Raw genomic sequence first — 18326 nt, forward strand, 5'->3', positions numbered from 1 at the left:
ACCCCTGGAAGTCCACCCCTGTGTTCCTGTCTCATATAAGGATTGTGGATGAGCAAAATTCCAAAAAGTACACTTTTGCTTTAAAATTTCACAAGAAAGTGCACAAAATAGCCCATGTCAGAGAAATGACCCACCCCAGCGCAGTTGCACTTCCCGGGCTTTGGGCTTGCCCACCAATCGGGGGGGTTGGCAGGGCCCAGGGGGCACAGCTGGAGTTTGGACCTGCAGGGTTTCCGATAGCTTGCAAAAAAAAAGGATAAGACCTTGACATTTTCACCCAAGCACATCATGCAAATGAAACATTACAATAAACATGAATCCTTTTTGGAGGTCAGACATGTGAGTGTTATGTCACCTTGTGCTGCGCTTTGCGCACCGTGAGTCATGTTTCCTTACAAGGCCACTCATGAATAACGGCACGCATTCACGGCTGACAAAGAAATTAAAGATGAGCATCTGCCGAGTCAGCTCATTAGGAAAAACATTGTGGGAGGGTTAATCAATTAGCAAGACTTTGTTTCATGCCAACAGACTAGGAGGCAAAGTCTCAGTTCTCCACAAAAGAGGTCGCTGGCCTGCAAATTTTCATAAAAAACCCCCACCACAACTTATTTATCATTTCAAATTGATTAAGAGACATGAATGAATGAACCAGCCTGTAAATATATGAATACTAATAGCACTATGGGATCATTTTTTAAATACAATAATGGCCCATATTTACCAGATTAATATGCATTTATATAAAATTTGATGTAGTTATTTACAAATTTATTTTAAGTGTATTTTTTATTTTTTCAATCATTGCACAAAGTATCCCGTGGCCCAGTGGTTGTGGACCCCTGGTATCTGACGTTTAAAATGCATGACATTTCTGCCTACTGTGCGGGTATTCTGTTTTTTAAGATATGATATACTTACATTTGATTTTGTATTCACCTGTAGACAGGTGTACTTTGTATACAGAAAAGTAACTGTATCCCCTCTTTGTTTTCTTCTTCATCCAATTTCCAATACTTATTGACATATTAATATTTTTTTTTTGCTTTTTTTTCCTAAAACTGACTAAAGTAAATTAAAACATTTTTAGTTTTCCTCAACTAAAACTATTCATTTGAGTGTTTGTCGACTAAATCTGGACTAAAACTATCACATATAGAAATTACTCAAATGTGACTAAAACAAAAAGCATTTTCTTCCAAAAAGACTTAAGACTACAAATAAAATGTATGCCAAAAACAACACTGGGAGGTTGCATACAGTCCCTTTAAAAGAAAATGTGTACTGTTTTTTTTTTTTTACCCATCATCCACAATCCTTATGTGAGACATCGACACACATCTCTCTTTTCTGTGCATTCTGAAGATATAAAAACAGCTACAAAGAGGCACCAAAGAATGCACTCAACGGGACGCGCCTATTCCGCCAATAAAGCCTTCTGAAAACACCTCCAAAAAGCGCCAACGCCACCCCATTTACATAATGTGACCTGCATATCAACCAAGCTACAGCAACATTGTTGTTATTGTTATTAATATTGTGACGCCTAACAGCTACGTTATTGGTGTAGTGACACCTCGCCACACCACACACTCACTCACAATGCCTCAGGCCACCAGCGAAAAGTAACGCTACATATTGGAGCTGCTGCCACTGCTGCTGTGTTTTTGTTTTGGAGTTTGGAAAAGTTAACGCTAGGTGTAGCGTTCCTTTCTTTGTTGCTATGTAAAATCAATGCACCCAGGAAGGAAGTTCCACCAATACTTCAAATGAGCAAAATACTGTAAGTATGACATGTTATCATGAATGTACCTGTTACGACATGCTCACAGCATGGATAGAAAACCATAAAACCGTTGGAGCTTTTTGGAGGTGTTTTAATAGTGGACTTTCTAGGCTGATTATGTGTGTCCCATTATGTGCATTAATTAGCTGACTGTTTTTTTCTTTTCTTTTTAGAACGCACAGGAAAGAGAAAGACGTGTGTTCATGTCTCACATAAGGATTGTGGATGATGGGCAAAATTCAAAAAATGTCCACTTTTCCTTTTAGTAGTTCCACCTTTGAACCCTCACTGCACATGAAATCACATTACCAGCCAGTAAACGCACACAAACCCATGAGAGTGGCAGTGTGTGTGTGTGTGTGTGTGTGTGTATTGATTATGAATGACTCACCGGGCTCTGCCCCCCCTCACTCATGCAGTACACCCTGGTCTGGTAGCAGCAGCCAGGCTTCAGGCCGTCACACACGTACTCCATGGATGGGCCCGAATACACCAGCTCCCACGACAACCCTGACAAGTGCAAACATTATGAATATAAAGTATGTGTGTGTAGTTGCTAGGGGTGACACAAGATCTCGCGAGTTTAAAACGTGTTAAGATTTCTCGTTCGAAAAAAAAAATAAATAAAAAATTAAAAAAAATAAATTAACTAATGACACATGTATGTTTTCCTCGTCTCTCGCCTCCAACAGGCAGGATGAAGGTTCACTCTGTGCAACACCTTGGCACGTTTGTTTCATAAAACAAGAGCACGGATGGAGTGAGCCCTTTTCTCAGTCACACAGTCTCTTTGTCTCGGTGGGCGGAGGCGGGGCCGACAGCATACACAACAGATTGCAGTAGAGTGTAACGTAGTAGAAATTATTTTAGTAGATTGCAATATATTGTCATACATTTTTTAATTGTACTTTTCTTCAAAGTAATGTTAAAATCTTGTCTTGGCTCGTTCTCGTAGACCCAATCTTGTGTAACGTCTCGCCTAATGAACCGTGTGTCTCGTGACACCCCTAGTAATTGCTGTTGATCAATAAAATGATGTTTGTCACTTACCGCTTAAACCCTCAGACAGCTCAACAACATACTTGGTCACTTGTGCTCCCCCGCTCTCTTTTGGGGGCTCTACATTTGAAAAGTGTCGATGGAGACATGTTAGTGGTGAAACAAGACCCAATGAGCTTTCACCATTTGAAAGAAATAGGAAGTATCTTCTTCATAGAAAGTCTACACACCCCAGCCCAGCCTGAAGCTGGTTGGCAGCAGTTTTCCCTTGATGACGGGCCTGGAGGGATAGCTGGGTCTGTCTGGGTTGGTGGTGAACTCCACCACAGGGCTGGGATTACTCTTACCCTCCGAGTTGTAAGCCGCCACCTGGACAAAGGACACGAGGACAGGAAGTGAAACATTAATAGAAGTTGTAGTGCAGTCATCTCTCGCCACTTCGGGCTTACAACTTTGCAGCTTCACTCCATCACAATGTCACTTACAAATATAATGCATTCAGAAGACGGATACAACGACACTGATGATATGTAGTACAGTGTTCCCTCCGTTTATTGCGGGGGATAGGTTCTCAAAATAGCCTGCAATAAGTGAAATCCGCAAAATAGCCAGCTTAATTTTTGTTTTTAGAATTTTTATATGTTTAAAGGCTGTAAAACCCCTCAACATACACTTTTCTCAGGCAGGCATTAACATTTTCTCACATTTTGTTTGAATTTTAATGATCATTAATTATCAAGTGGCTCAGGTGTATTTCACTCCTCTTTGTCCTGGTGCCGTTTGGCTGTAGCTTTTTTGTATTGTTGTTAAAACATATTGCTCCTGTTGTCGTATTTTACTCATCCTCGCCTTCCTCCATGAACTGAAGATTGATTTATTCTATCATGGCGCCCTACAGCCATGTAACCTTTGTCTTCCTTCAGCATGTCCAGAAGTCCAACTTTTTGTGTGATGGCTGGATTCCTCCTCTGCCTTTTGGGTGTGACGCCAGGTCCCTTTGACGGTGCAGAACGTTTTGTTGACATTGTGGGTGTTGTCGGGGATAAACCTTGCAAACATACAGCACTTCAGAGTCACACTGCTAGCGATCCAACATTTATGTAAATTTGGCCAGTCGAACGCACAGGACGGCACCGAGGAGATTGACAATGGTCCACAGTCCCTTAGCCAATCAAGACGCAAACACAAGGTGTGGGTTCTCCCTTAGCCAATCAGGACGCAAAACATAATGCAAGTTCATACGCTTTTAAAAAAAATATAAATCACAAACAAAATTCCACGGAACAGCGAGTCTGCGAAAGGTGAACCGCGATGTAGCGAGGGAACACTGTATTGTACACTGGTCACTATGTGCCTTTAATGTTGGGTGAAAAACACAAGCACCAGACTTCATGGGCGGAACAACACGCTTTTATTGCAGCTTTGAATGATCAGGCACAATAAGGCCTCACTCAGCTGCAGTCTGCTGTTACGGTCGTAATCCCCAACGTCACTTCCTGTCCACCCCCACTTAGCTCACCTAGCACTGGAACACATTTACAGCAGCACACGAGTACGAGTCTTATTTTTGTCTTCTTTTCTCTTTTTATGTGTGCTATATTGAAGTGTATATAGGAGTGTAAAGGTTGAGTATAGGGGTGTTATTTCATGTCTAGAGGGCTCTAATAATGTTAAAAAGTATAGCTCCAACTAGATTCAATTTATAAAGAAGGAACCCTACTTCATTCACTTATCATGGTCAGGTCTAGAACCATTTAACCGCCATAAACAAAGGATTACTGTAGACACAGATAATGCGTGAACTAGGGATGGAGGAAGCCAACATACTTGTTATCAAAGACATGAAGAAACTGGACAAATATTGAAGATATTAAAGAAAAACTGCCCTTTTTTTAAAAACTTTGCCCATCATCATTTGAAACATGAACACATATTCCTTTCCCTTTTCTGTGCGTTCCAGCTAACAATGCACGTCATGGGAGGTACCTATTTTGACAAAAAAACAAACGCCAAAAATGTTCCATTGTCATAACTGACCTGTATATTAACCAAGCGACAGCGATATTGTCATTGTAGCAGCTAACACAAAAAACTACATTGATTATATTTATCTGGCGGAGTAACGCGATGCCTCGCTCGTCTCAGCGTCACTCACAACGCCTCAAGCCACTGTAACGGGACAGACAGACAGAGTGGATAAGAGAAGAGAGGATACTACTGGCTCTTAATTTCGCTGCGAAGACTCAACAAGATGCTCGGTTGCTGTCAGCATTTTTTACCTGAGGACTGGAGCACAAGTCTTGTGCTGGAAGACACAGCCACCCCAATGAGAGCGGACATTGTCAGTGTCGTCGCTGTTTTATGCTGCTGTTGACGCAAGTAGCGTTAGCTACTATGGGCTATGTGAAATCAATGTGCCTAGGGAAGAAGTTTCGGTAATGTTTTAAATCAGCAAAATACAGTAAGATACTGTAAGTATTACATGTTATCAACATAATTGTTAATGCATGATCACAGCATGTATATAAAACAATAAAACCGTGTTAGAGGTTTCGGAGTGAGTCAAAATAGGTACCTCCCATGACGTGCATTGTTAGCTGGTTCATGCTAACACGTTTTCTCTTGTTAGAACGCACAGTAAGGATTGTGGATGATGGGCAAGATTCACAAAAGAGTGCAATTTTCCTTTAAGATATTAACCCACAAGAGCCACTACATGGGCAGGCGTACAGATACAGGCACTGTAAAAGGGCCAATTGAGGAATACAAGGTGGGTCCGAAGATTTTTAGAACCTCAACCTCTAATTTGGATGTGCACTCAAAAGCTTTTTAGACCAGCCTTTGGTTCCTGGCTGATACCCTACAGAAGCCAGCTGTTAAGACAACATTAATAGCGCTCTAAGCAGCCTGGATATAGTGACATGTGCATGCATGTTTTCCTCTTCTCTCTCTACCAAACAGGCTGGCTGACAAGAGCGTTTGCTCTGTGCATCTGTCGCAACACCTTGGCGTGTTGGTTCTATAACGGAAGGAAGAGAGTGAACCACACTCATCCACAGAAACATTTTCCAGTCAAAACGACAAAGCATTTAATTATTTCGGCCTCTCATCCACACGGAAACGGCGTTCTGGGTGAAATGGTATTTCCTGAGAACGGCTTCCAGTGTAGACAAGCAATCCGCTACTTTTTTGAAACGATGATGTCAGTGACCCATCGCCGTCACCTGACCAGAAGTGAGCTTTGACATCAAGCCAACATAGTATCTGAATATTTTGAGTGTCATCTGTGTGATCTGTTTACAGCGCCACATGCAGGTGTGCCTTGTGTATTGCATCCTTTTTACCCAGTGATCAGGAACCGATGCAACTATTTACTAATCCAGCTAATTTGGAGGCAATTTTTTTTTCAACCTGTCAAAAATATAAAAAATAAAAAATACAAATTTGAAAAAATCCCAAGAACGTTCCCATGTGGAGAGGGCCTCTGTGTCGGTCACTCGCAACTGACTGCACTACTTGTTTGTTAGCTGTGTGTGTGTGGTGTGCTACACAATGGAATACTTTCTTGGTGCCTGTCTGTCAATGACTACTTCACAGAATTTCCAGGTTATTTCGCAGTTTTTTCTTACTATGGTCAATATTCAGACAATAACGAAAGTGGCACTAATTCAAAATCAGAAATATTGTGATTGATTGTGATTTTTATTGAAGTGCAATTTTTGCTAAAAGAGACTGCGATTCTATTTTATTTTCATTGGGGTTTTTTTGGGTCTTTTTTTGTTTATTTTATTTAAAAGCTCTTGACATTGCAATTCAAAATATTAAATACTCATGAGAAATTCAAATGTGTTTCTTTTGATTGGGTGTAGTGGGATTATTATGTATTATTACATTCAAGACAAAAACGGTCTCAAAGTAATTTTGCCAATAATATAGTTTATCTGCAATTTTGCATAACCCCCCCCCCCATGCAGAGTCCGGCTCATATTCACGCTGAAGCGAGACAAACCCCTCCTCGCAGCCCAGTGTCGCCTTGCACTAAGCACTTGGATAATTGCAAATGAAAGCGGGAAGGAGGGCTTGATAGTGTACATTTCTAACGATAGCAATGATGGTGTTTGGCTAAGGCGTAATAACACATTTGTCAGGAGAAGTGTGTACTGTTGCAATACCAAAAACATGCAAAAATGCAATTACGCATTCAAAATAAAGCGCAGTGGACATGTTCATGATAATGATAACAATAATAAGAAGTCTTGCATGACAAGGTGATGAGCTGTGGCATCTGCATGTTTATGCTTTAGCTGCGACCGGATGAGTCACACAGTTGCTGTTGGCATCAGCATCGCTCCCGCCTGAGGCCTGTCGTCTTGACATACAAACACAAAGCGGTAGACTTTATCTCACAACGTGGGGTGTGGGGGGGCTGCCTTACCCGGAACTTGTACTTGGTGCTCCTGTGGAGGTTCCTGACCGTGCACGAGAGTTCATCACCGTCGTAGCTCGGCTGGAAGCCGTAACCCTGGCAGCGAAACAAGACAAGGAGACAAACACACCTCCCCTGAGTAAAAGCTCACAAGACAAGTCAGCGTGGAGGTCTGCAGGAGACAAACAGCTCCTGGCCATCGGACAATGTTCTCAGTAGGGCTCGGCGATATGGAGCAAAACTCATATCCCGATATATATATATATATATATATATATAGGTTGAATATCGATATATATCCCGATATTTTTTAAGCAAAGTGAGTTAATACAAAATCAAAGCTAAATATGCGTGTCAATTTGTTTTATTAAAATAAATATTTAACATGAAGATGTTTTTTAAAATTTTAAAGATTCATGCTAGATGAACATAAAAAAAAGTTATCTAAAAATAGCCTCTAAAATAAAGTAGGCCATTCTCTTTTTGAAATAAATATAGAACAAGTCTAATATAACCTTTTTTTTTTATAACAAACCTTTGGCTATGCTCAAATCCTCAGCTAATAACAAAAGAACAAAATATGAAGGAGTGCCCGGTTTAAGAGGACATTTCAAAATACTTAGGTAAACATTTTTAGAAGATACGAGCATGTCCTTATTTTGTGTCAAGTGCATCAGGCTTAGCAACTGTCTGTCTAACTTCCTTGTACATTTGTGGTAGAGCTTGTTGTGTTAAATAATTGTGGCTGCGAAGCTCGCTGGACATCGCGAGTCCATCGTCTTCAGCAGGTTTTAAAGACGTTTTTTCCCCACTGTTGCAATGAGGACCATATCTTAGCAATGTGATAGGAACCCTCTTTATAACAGCACATCACTTTGCTTTTCCTTTCATGAGGAATGCAACAGGTGCGGCAGACAGCGCGCAGCTTCACACATTCCTCATATTGGAGGTTGTGCCAGGTTTTATGGTGGTGAAAAAGATTTTTTAATGCTCCGAATTTGAAGTACCTCCACATTACTGAGCTATCGCTTATTCCTTGCCAACTAATTCTTCCACCGCAGACGCCGTCAGAAGTCACATTAATGTTAACAAGTATTTTATGTATTGATTAGCTTCAGTATAACAACAGTATTCAAAAGAATAAATGCAGAAACTTACTATATTCTAAAATTGTTGGTCTTGACTAAAAATGTACACATTTGTATTCAGTGTTAAAAAAAATAATATATGGCTCTCACGGAAATACATTTTAAAACATTTGGCCAAAGAGACCCAAATAAATGAATGTATAAGAAACACTGGGAGTTCTTATGAGTGTGGTTACCGAGCCTTCCTCCTCCATCTCCAATACGTAGTAGACGTCGTCCTCCTTGGGCGAGCTGCTGGGCCTCTGCCACTTGAGACACAGCCAGGTCACCCCCGCCATCTCCAGCTCCGGAGGGAAGGGTGGCAATGGCACACTGCATGAGGTGAACAGGTCCACCACTTCACTGAACTCACTGGAGAAAGAAGACAGGAGAGGGAGCATATATATGAGAGAGACAGAGAAAAAGAGAGCATGTGTGAGATTGACAGACATGCATGGAAGCACAAAGATGGCCATATTGACGCTACGTTACGGCAACATCAACACACGTCACAAGATGGGAGCAGTGTACGAATTCAAGCATCTACCTGACACCCAAGTCATTTTTGGCTGCAAGGCGGAAGGAGTATCTTGAGGCTGGTGAAAGCTTGGTCAGTCTGTACTGCTTCTGAGGTCCGTAGTAGCACTGCTCAAATACGCCAGTGGTCTTGCCCTGCACACGACACAACAAGTCACTAACAGCCCCAGCTCATAAAAAAGAAGCATGTGTGTTGAGTAGGACTACTATTGGACCCACAGGTTGGATTTCTTTAAAAGGTCCCCTATGATGCAAAATAGACCTTCAAGGACGTTGTAATGGTTTATGAGCACCAAGTGTGATAAAAGTGATCTATCATCTCCCTCACTTGTTTGCTCCACTTCTGAAAGAAGAGGCGCTCCAAGGCTCGCTTTTCATGATGCCATGGAGGAAACACCTCATTCCTCATGGACATGACACCACCTCTGACTATTAACTCACAAGACGAGATGATACACGACATTGAGTCCATGACAACGAGAAGAGATTTTTAAATTAATTTTAACAAAAGTACAATGGAAAAATATGACTGGACAAACAAACTTTTATTAAATCGAGTCACAAAAAAATGCAGGTGCGTTTTGAAATGTTTATTGTCCCACAAATTGATTATTATTGTCAACATTTATTCAGAACAAATCAACTCTTCGGGCTAGACCAAAAATGAAATGCGCGATGAAACGTCATTCTATGAATCATCTAGGTGCTGAAACCAATGCATGAGTGAACCCTCTTCCAGCCTGTTTGGAGGCGAATAAAACAGGCACATGGCAAGATATGGAGTCCATCAAAATTACCCAGTTGATTTTTATTTATCGTGTGATTAATATATTTATTATGACGAGACAGTTTTTTTCTGGACGAGTAATCTTGTCACGTTTTAATGTCACAATATCTTGTGACACCCCTACTGACCATACATGTCAACCCACCCTTTTCTCAAACAAACTCCTGTCTCTCTCTCCAGGCACCCTCCCTCTTTTTTAATACTTTCTCGTATTTTAACTTTCATGAAAAAAGGGATATTCTGCTGGAAAGACCAGAATTTCCCTTATTTTCAAATGCAAATGTTGGCAGTGCCTCCAACAAGCCTTTACTACTGTACATGAGCTGGCCGTTTATATGTCCACTTTGTAAAAAAACAAAAAACAAAAAAACCCCCACCAAAAAACAGGCTTTGCTAAACATCTTGAAATGCAGCCTGGAGCTTTGCCAATACTCCATCAGTCAGCTGCAGACGTGGGAGCTGTAAGTTTGATCATGTAGTTTTTCCTTCGGCAAATAGGCTAACCCAGCATGATGTTAAAATGTTATGTAGTATTGTGGCACATATAGCTGTGCTATGCACGGACAAGTGCAGAGTTACAGTATACAGTAATCCCTCATTTATTGTGGTTAATTGGTTCCAGACCAGACAATCATAAGTGAATTTCCGTGAATTAGGTTAACCAATTTATAAACGGAATATTTTTATAGTTAAAGCATAAAAAAACTAAATAAAACCTTCTAAATACAGTTTTTAACATTATTAGAGCCCTCTAGGCATGAAATAATACCCCTATAGTCACCTCTACACTCCTATTACCCAATATAGTAGACATTAGGGGTGTCATGAGATGAGACGATGGAGATTTGGTCCACGAGAAAAAGACGAGACGGGATATCAACATTAATTTTAAGAAAAGTTTTAAGGAAAAGTACAATGCCTCCCCCCCACTGAGACATAGCAGCTGACAAGAGGGCTCACGCTGTTCATGTTGTTGTTCTATGAATCGCTGTTTATGTGCTGAACCAATGCACCGAGTGAACCCTCTTCCTACATGTTTGGAGGACTGAGACACGGAAAACAGACATGGCAATATATGGAGACCGGCAAAATGATCCACTTCATTTTCATTTTTTGTGTGATTAATAGAATTTATTTCTTATTGCTAGACAGTTTTTTTTTCTGAACGAGAACCCTCCCAAGATCTCATGACATCACTAGTAGACATATTAAGAGAAACTAAGACACAATGAGACCTCATGCTTATGTGTGTTGCTGTAAGCTAGGGGAACTGAGTGGAGGACAGAAAGGGGGTTCAGAGTTGAGCTTTACGGCCACAACAGTAGCCCGTGTTAGGGATTATTGTGCCTGTTGTGAGACCATTCAAACCAGCAAAAAAGGCCTGTTGTTCCACCCATAAAGTCAGGTGCTTGTGTGCCTCACCCAACATTACAGTAACATTACTGACACCTATTGGCCAGAGCAGAGTACTACATAGCATCGCAACGTCTTTGTATGATTTATATTTGTATTTTAATTCATTTTGCCATTTTTATGCTTGAAAACGCTTCAATCTGGCAAAAAATACGTATACATATTTCTTTAAATATGCTTATTTTTTAAGGCTGAACTCAACCACAAAACAGCATTTATATATTTTTGAAGCTGAGAAATTTGAAGCATAGAATGGCAAGGGATTACTGTATGTCAAAAGTAGTTCAAGTACACAATAGTGATTCTTGGAGACACACACTCTGTCAAAGACAAACACAGCTCATTAGCATTTCGGTTACACACACACAAACACACACACACACACACACACACACACACACACACACACACACACACACACACACACACACACACACACACACACACACGCACGCACGCACACAACGGCAGGTGTGTTACCAAAAGCGCTATAGTATAATAAAGACTACACTCTGATAAACACTATGAAATACTGATTGAATCAGTACCTCATCCCATTGAAGAATATAGTTCTGGACCTTGGAACCGTTGTCACATGGGGCCTGCAGAAGAAACAAGCAGTCAGAATGATGACTGGTACACTGTGTAAAGAACATGTACCCCTCCTTCTCTAGTCCCAGCAGCAACGAGATGCAAACAGGGTGCATCAAGCTGTGCGACGCTTTGGGTTTAATTCACCCGGAGGTGGTTTGTTGAGAATTCATGGTTGTTTTGGCTAAGCCACTCCCTCTGCACTTGATCACACATGGGAGGTACTGTAGCCTTTTACTGCTGGAGAGTGAGAACTTCATCACGGAGGAACAGAACCAAATTAGACTACAACAATAAGCGGGCGGAAGGAGGGGGTGGGAGACGGGATTTGGTGCTCACTCCCTGCGTACATGTTCATTTGTGACACCTTAGCCTTATTGTTGTGTGTCTTACATACATGGTACATCACGTTTGTTACGTTACTAGGCTGGTTTCATGCGGAGGTGATGACTGAATACCTTCCACTGCAGCACGAGTGTGTTCTTGGTTCCGCTGGCCTTCCTGGGAGGATTGGGAGGCTCCGGCTCACAGCTTAATGTGGTGAAGCTGACAGCCTCTGATGGGCTTCCCTGTAAACAGTTACACATGGCCTGGACCCTGAGGGGGAAGAGACCGACAGGAATTACAAAGAGCTCCTCTAAAAGCAGCCATTCAACTCACGCAGTTCCGCCTAACCTGACATGATAGTCTGTTGCTGGTCGAAGGTTTTCCAAAGTTGCACTTAGTTCCTCGCCACTGCAATGGAAGACAAGTGTTGACTCAGCGTTGTTCCGAGTCTTCAACATGTGTCACATCTCCAAGTGAGGGTGCTCACCAGTACATGCTCTTGTATTTGCCATCCTTGCTGCTAAATGACACAGACACCTCGTAGCTGAGGGGCCCCGGGGGGCTGCAGTCGTATTCCGTGCTGCTGTTTTCACTCTCTGGCCTGGCGGGCGCACTCCAGCTCACCGCTGCGCCTCTGGCCTGGATGTCTGATACCTGCAACGCAATGACATCTTCACTTCCCATCATGTCTGCCACACAACATCAGCGATAACGTGCTCTCTATCGGCAGGTGTGTAAACACTGCTTTTGCTGCTCTGTCAACTTTACACAGACAGCTGTGACATAACATCACTGCACTATTTAACCTCTGTATCCTCATCTCATGACATAATAATGTAAGCAAAACATTAGAAACTCTCAGTAAAAATAGGGTTGTGGACGATAAACCGACGAAGCTGCATGGATATCAGCCTCCTGGATAGATAAGAATCAGACATAAATTCTTAGATGAATGGAGTGTAGAGACATGCTCCGGGTATCGCAAGACTAGCAACCGCTTGACAGTCCGTCTCTCAAACAACGCGAGTCTGGGCTGCCGGCGAAAGGACTGTCACACATGGTGCGTAGGTTAGCATGACCGAAGCCCAGAATCGACGTAAAAAGCATTAGCAGCGCAAGCACGCTCGCTAGTCACAGGGAAACATTTTCAACACAGCCATGTAATTTATCTTATTATGTATTGTATAAAACTAAGACAGTAACAAGAAATTAAAAGCACTCAATGGATACAGAGCCACCATCACCCAGTACCAGCCTGGACTTGGTTTTTGTTTTAGTTTTTTTTACACATTAGCACTCAATAAGGTAATCAAATCTTACCTTTATGCCTTCCCACATAGTACGAGCATTTGGGAGCAAATATGAGGTGAAAGAAAAAGGATAAAAATAAAGGATAGTAGTTTATCTGTGCAGCATGTGAGAACGTTAAATGGTGCGTTCAACGACCTTTCAACAAAGTGGGACAAGTTGCCATTCACATTAAACGTGCAAAAACTGTATTATTTTTTTAATATAATAATGGCCAATATTTCCAAAATTGCTATCCATTTTCATATAATTTGATGTAGTTATTTACAAATTCTTTTAATTTTTTTATTTTTATCCCACGGCCCGGTGGTTGGGGACCACTGCCGTACAGCATGCTTGGGGATATGGTGTGCTCTTTTATTGTATAATGTAAGATTAATGTCTACATCAACAAATGTAACGAATCGTAACGTCTGTACACTGTGTGAAGCGTTTTTAAAATAAATAGTTACTTAATTGTATCTTAACCAGTGTATCTACATGCAAGAGTTTTACATCCCTTGTATAATAGCAGCCACCACTGCAAACTACAACCACATTGTTTAATCAACACAATTCACAAAAACTGAGCAAAACTGTCATTGTAAGCACAGAATTACACCGCCTATGCGTACGTACGGTGCATAAACGTGTAACAATGTTAATGGTGGAACGCTAGATGTATTCATAATGGGAACCACCTTGCACCATTATACCCCGCTGTTTGGCATCACAGCCATTTTAACTAAAGCTGTGAGCTTTGTGGCGGCAAAGAAGCAGCAAAAAAAAAAAAACACCACCACCTCTCCATTCTTTGTATTGGACATGCTCCTTCACAGTTTATCCACACACTTTGAAAGAGAGCTCAGAGCTTTGAGCTCAACATTTCATGAGGTCAAAGAAATGCTATTTCAGTGCTAATCCCCATTCACCGGTGGCTGTAACTGCCATTTTCTTTATGTTGGTCCAGGAACCTGGAATTCTTTCATGTATGATTGAAAGGATTTCTAGTAATGACGGAATACCATCTAAATCCACATGATAAGAACATACTGTGAAATGAACTAAAAAGTGCAACAATCATTGATAATGGCGTTTTCGTCTAGTCCGTTGACTTAGGCGATGTGATGCATGATGCCCAATTTGGATTTTTTGTTAAAACACGACTTTTATGTGGTCGTTCACATTACCATAAAAATGTGACCTGTTAATGTGAAAGCAAAGCGTCCGGAAAGTGACATGCATGCGCGAAAGCATGATGTCACAGGCATTTCCGTGTGTTTAGGGAAGTAAAGATCGCTGCAGTGTGGGCTCTAGTAATGAGCGATACCACTGATTTCATTTCCAATCCGATACTGGTTAAAATCCAGGCTGGTATCGGTGATACAGATCCAATACGTTGTGCAATTACACCTAATGTGTCTGGTAAATTTGAAAAAGTAGTGTATTTATAAAGAATACAAGACATCATAGTCATTTGTTGATTTATGTAAAACCCTGAAGTATGTTGAGGTAGCAGAGTGACTTACAATATGGCCGAGCATATACTGTATACAACGGAAAAAACAAAGGACAAAATCATATATGTGAAGTATCAAAAGTATCAATATTTTGATTTGACAATGGGCTTTAGAGCATGAAGAGCTGGTATCAAAGTATTGATATTTCAGTATCAATCCGCACATCGCCAGCGTGCTCTCCCTAAAGCGTTTATGGCAATTTCAGGGATTTTGTGCAACAGGAGTCAATATTTTCTCAAGCAAATGATTCCGTGTAGGAGATGAAGAAGGAAGAGGGTAAGAATTTTGGCTATGGCAGTTCATACACAACTTGCTGTCACGTCTGTTCCAAGGAGCGCGTGGGTGGATGTCGGAAACAGGACTGGTGAGACATTGACAAGAGCTGCTTCACGAACACCTTTTTAAATCATTTTCGGATTTCAAGAAGAACTTTTGTCTACATGGGCGAGTACTTATAAAAGTCTTGCACGATAAACCACACCTTTCCGTGACATATATATGGGATACATGCCACCTGACTGTTCATACTGCAGTAGCATCGGATACATACGGCATTTGTATCCACATATGAACAGGTCACATACGAGCAAAAAAAAAAAAACAAAACAACGTCTGACGACACATCTGGGAGCGGAAATTCCCCCAAGTATGCTAGTCAGCAGGTCCAACTCCATTAGTGAAACGTCAGCGGGAATTCATCACGGATGTTAATAAGATGTTTAATGACGCAACACATTTGCATCATTACCGATGTTCATGGGCATACTGCTGATGGTCACATAAAAACATGCAAATCCAAGCAATTAGGCTAAAAAGGAAAACTTGAACAGATAAGAGAGGTGAATACTAACCGCTGGTTTACTGATGGTGCTCAGCAGCGCCTGCAGGGCCTGAGCTGTTGCATCCAGCTCTGAGGAGAAAAAAAAAAAAAGATATAAAAAGGTGTGTATAAATAGATTATATATTTTTTTTAAAATCACATGATTCAGTTGCCAGTTTTAAACACAAAATTGATTTACATGGTGTTCACTAATTCAATCGGAATATGGAAATGTTTTTCCTGGTGGCTAAAAAAAAAAAAAAAAAAAACTGTCAAAAACAGACTTAAGACAAGGCCAAATAGTCCTCATTTGGATATGCTGCACACCTCCGCTGAGTTCACATGTAAACAATCATGGTGATCGTATGGCACTTCTTCACCCGCCAGCATCCCTGCTACGCTGTTTTGAAAGAAGACACTGCACTGGACGGACAGCCCTTTACAGTTGTCCAAGACATCAGCTTTTGCCGCCTGGGAAACCACTCAGAGCCACTCTCCGTACTTCCGAGCTGCCGCTATTTGAGTATTATACGTATGCTTGCCAGCAAAATACCACATGATGACCACACTCCTGCATATACTGATAGATGGAAATAAAGACATAAGCTTCACTCCTGATTTGATTGAGTGACGTTGAGGGTTCAGAGTTGAGTTTTAGCTTGGCGTGGGTTACGGCTGCAACAGTATCACGTGTTAGGGATTATTGTGCCTGTTGTGAGATCATTCAAAGCTACAATAAAAAAGCCTGTTGTTCCGCCCATCAAGTCTGGTGCTCGAGTGTCTCACCCAACATCACAGGAGCATTACTGACACCCAGTGACCAGTGTACAATACTATATACCTGTATTAGGGATGAACAATACTTTCCTTTTTCTAACCGATACCTTTCTGTTTCTCAAGACCGATAGCGACAACTCATTTATACATATTTTTTAAATTTATTTAGATTTAACAGTAATTTGTGGAAATAGAGACTCAAAGGTGGATTAGACAATCTGTATCTGTAGAATTGTCAAAACAGAACAGTATAAAATATGGAGAACAGTTGTGTTTCCAGAAATGGACATTTATTTTTTTTCAAACAAAAAAAAAAAGTGTATAGTTAGAACTAGCAAGCTAACAGGGCTAACGTCACACGTCCATAAGTCAGTAATGAAGATTATGTCCTTAATTCCATCCACCGTTGTCCCTCGTTTACAATCTTCTAAATATGTTTTTTAAGATTATTAGAGCCCTCAAGACATGAATTAACACCCCTATAGTCACCTTTACACTCCAATTAGCCAATATAGTACACATAATTTGAAAAAATAAGACATATTAAACATAAATGAGATAACTGACTCACACCTGAGCAGTTTCTTGTTGTTCCTTTTCTGGATATTGTACTTCCTTGGGGCTTTAAATGTCTTTACAGTCGTATTACCCAATATAGTAGACAGAATGAATAAGAGTAAATAAGTGATGTAATATGCAAATAAAACTCCTGCTCGAGCAGTAAATGTGTTCCCTAGGAAACCTGAGTGACGAGCTAGTGACTGTCTCAACAAACAATTACTGACACCTCGCGGCCAATGTAGAATACAGTACTACATTCACAATTTAAATGCCACTTCTCCCTTGTATTTGTATTTTAGTTCATTTAGTTACATCATTTATGCTTGAATATGCTTCTTTTAGGCCAAGAATAAGACAATTTGCTTAAAAAAAACTTTTTACTCATAATATGCCATATTGAACCACCAAACAGCGATCATTTAGTAACAAATTTTACAAAAAAATGCAATATAGCGAGGGAGCGATTATCGAACCGCGATATTGCAAGGTAAAACGGTATCAGTTAGGCCCGTCACGATAATCAATAAATCAATTAACCGCACAATAAACAGAAATGGACGACATTATTTTGCCAGCCTCGATACATTGACGTGCATGCGTGTTTATTTTCCTCCTCTCTTTCTATCAAACAGGCTGGATGACAGGAGGGGTTCACTCTGTGCATCTGTCTCAACACCTGGGCATGGTGGTTCTATTGCGGAATGAACGGAGTGAGTGAACCCTCCTGTAAGGCATTCATTCAGTCTTTTTGCTATGTCAATTTCAGCCCGTTTGCGCATGCTCATTTTGTGACATGAAAATGTTTGTGACAAAGACAATGAAATAAAAATAAATAAAACTCTGGAACTTGATGTTTCAGCTGCCGTGACTTGTTTAAGTTTAAGTTTAACACCTCATTGTGCACCAAACGCATCCAAAACATACTTTCACCAAACTCCCACAAAACGTTACACCCCATCCAAGGTAAACAGCGTATTCCACACACAATGTTGCTACAAGTCAATCAAGGAAGTGTGTATGTAAATGAGCTGACATATGCATTGACACAAAATGTCTACTTTCCAGGTTACTTACAGTATCTGTTTTTTTTGGTCAATATTTAATAACAAAAGTGACAGTGAATCAAAATCAGAAATTTTGTGATTGATCGTGATTTTTTTTTAAATGCCATTTTCACACTGTTATTTAAGTGCAATTTTTGCTGCAAGAGACAAGAGTCCATTTTATTTTTTGTTTTATTTTGTGTGTTTTTTGTTGGTTTATTATGTTTGTTCAATTTACTTTATTCAAAAGCTCTTGACATTTCAATTACAATGTTAAATACTTTTAAGAAAGTCAAGTTTATTGCTTTTGATACGGTGTCCTCGC

The 18326-nt window shown here is 40.6% G+C and overlaps 1 protein-coding gene across 4 annotated transcripts in view; it reads right to left on the minus strand.

Annotated features, from left to right (window-relative positions):
* Window positions 1-18326, minus strand: part of fndc3a (fibronectin type III domain containing 3A) — a 77405-nt gene that overhangs the window by 15185 nt on the left and 43894 nt on the right. For all 4 annotated transcript variants that reach the window (XM_054794630.1, XM_054794633.1, XM_054794631.1 and 1 more), the window contains 12 exons: window positions 15652-15710; window positions 12481-12647; window positions 12342-12401; window positions 12125-12263; window positions 11624-11677; window positions 8886-9010; window positions 8536-8710; window positions 7221-7307; window positions 3016-3154; window positions 2837-2905; window positions 2178-2296; window positions 135-240 (listed from right to left, as the gene is read on the minus strand). In XM_054794630.1, coding sequence (XP_054650605.1) covers window positions 135-240; window positions 2178-2296; window positions 2837-2905; window positions 3016-3154; window positions 7221-7307; window positions 8536-8710; window positions 8886-9010; window positions 11624-11677; window positions 12125-12263; window positions 12342-12401; window positions 12481-12647; window positions 15652-15710 — 1299 coding nt within the window. The remainder of the gene's footprint in view (window positions 1-134; window positions 241-2177; window positions 2297-2836; window positions 2906-3015; window positions 3155-7220; window positions 7308-8535; window positions 8711-8885; window positions 9011-11623; window positions 11678-12124; window positions 12264-12341; window positions 12402-12480; window positions 12648-15651; window positions 15711-18326) is intronic.

The sequence above is a fragment of the Dunckerocampus dactyliophorus genome, chromosome 12 (assembly GCF_027744805.1).
Source record: "Dunckerocampus dactyliophorus isolate RoL2022-P2 chromosome 12, RoL_Ddac_1.1, whole genome shotgun sequence".
Lineage (NCBI taxonomy): Eukaryota > Metazoa > Chordata > Actinopteri > Syngnathiformes > Syngnathidae > Dunckerocampus > Dunckerocampus dactyliophorus.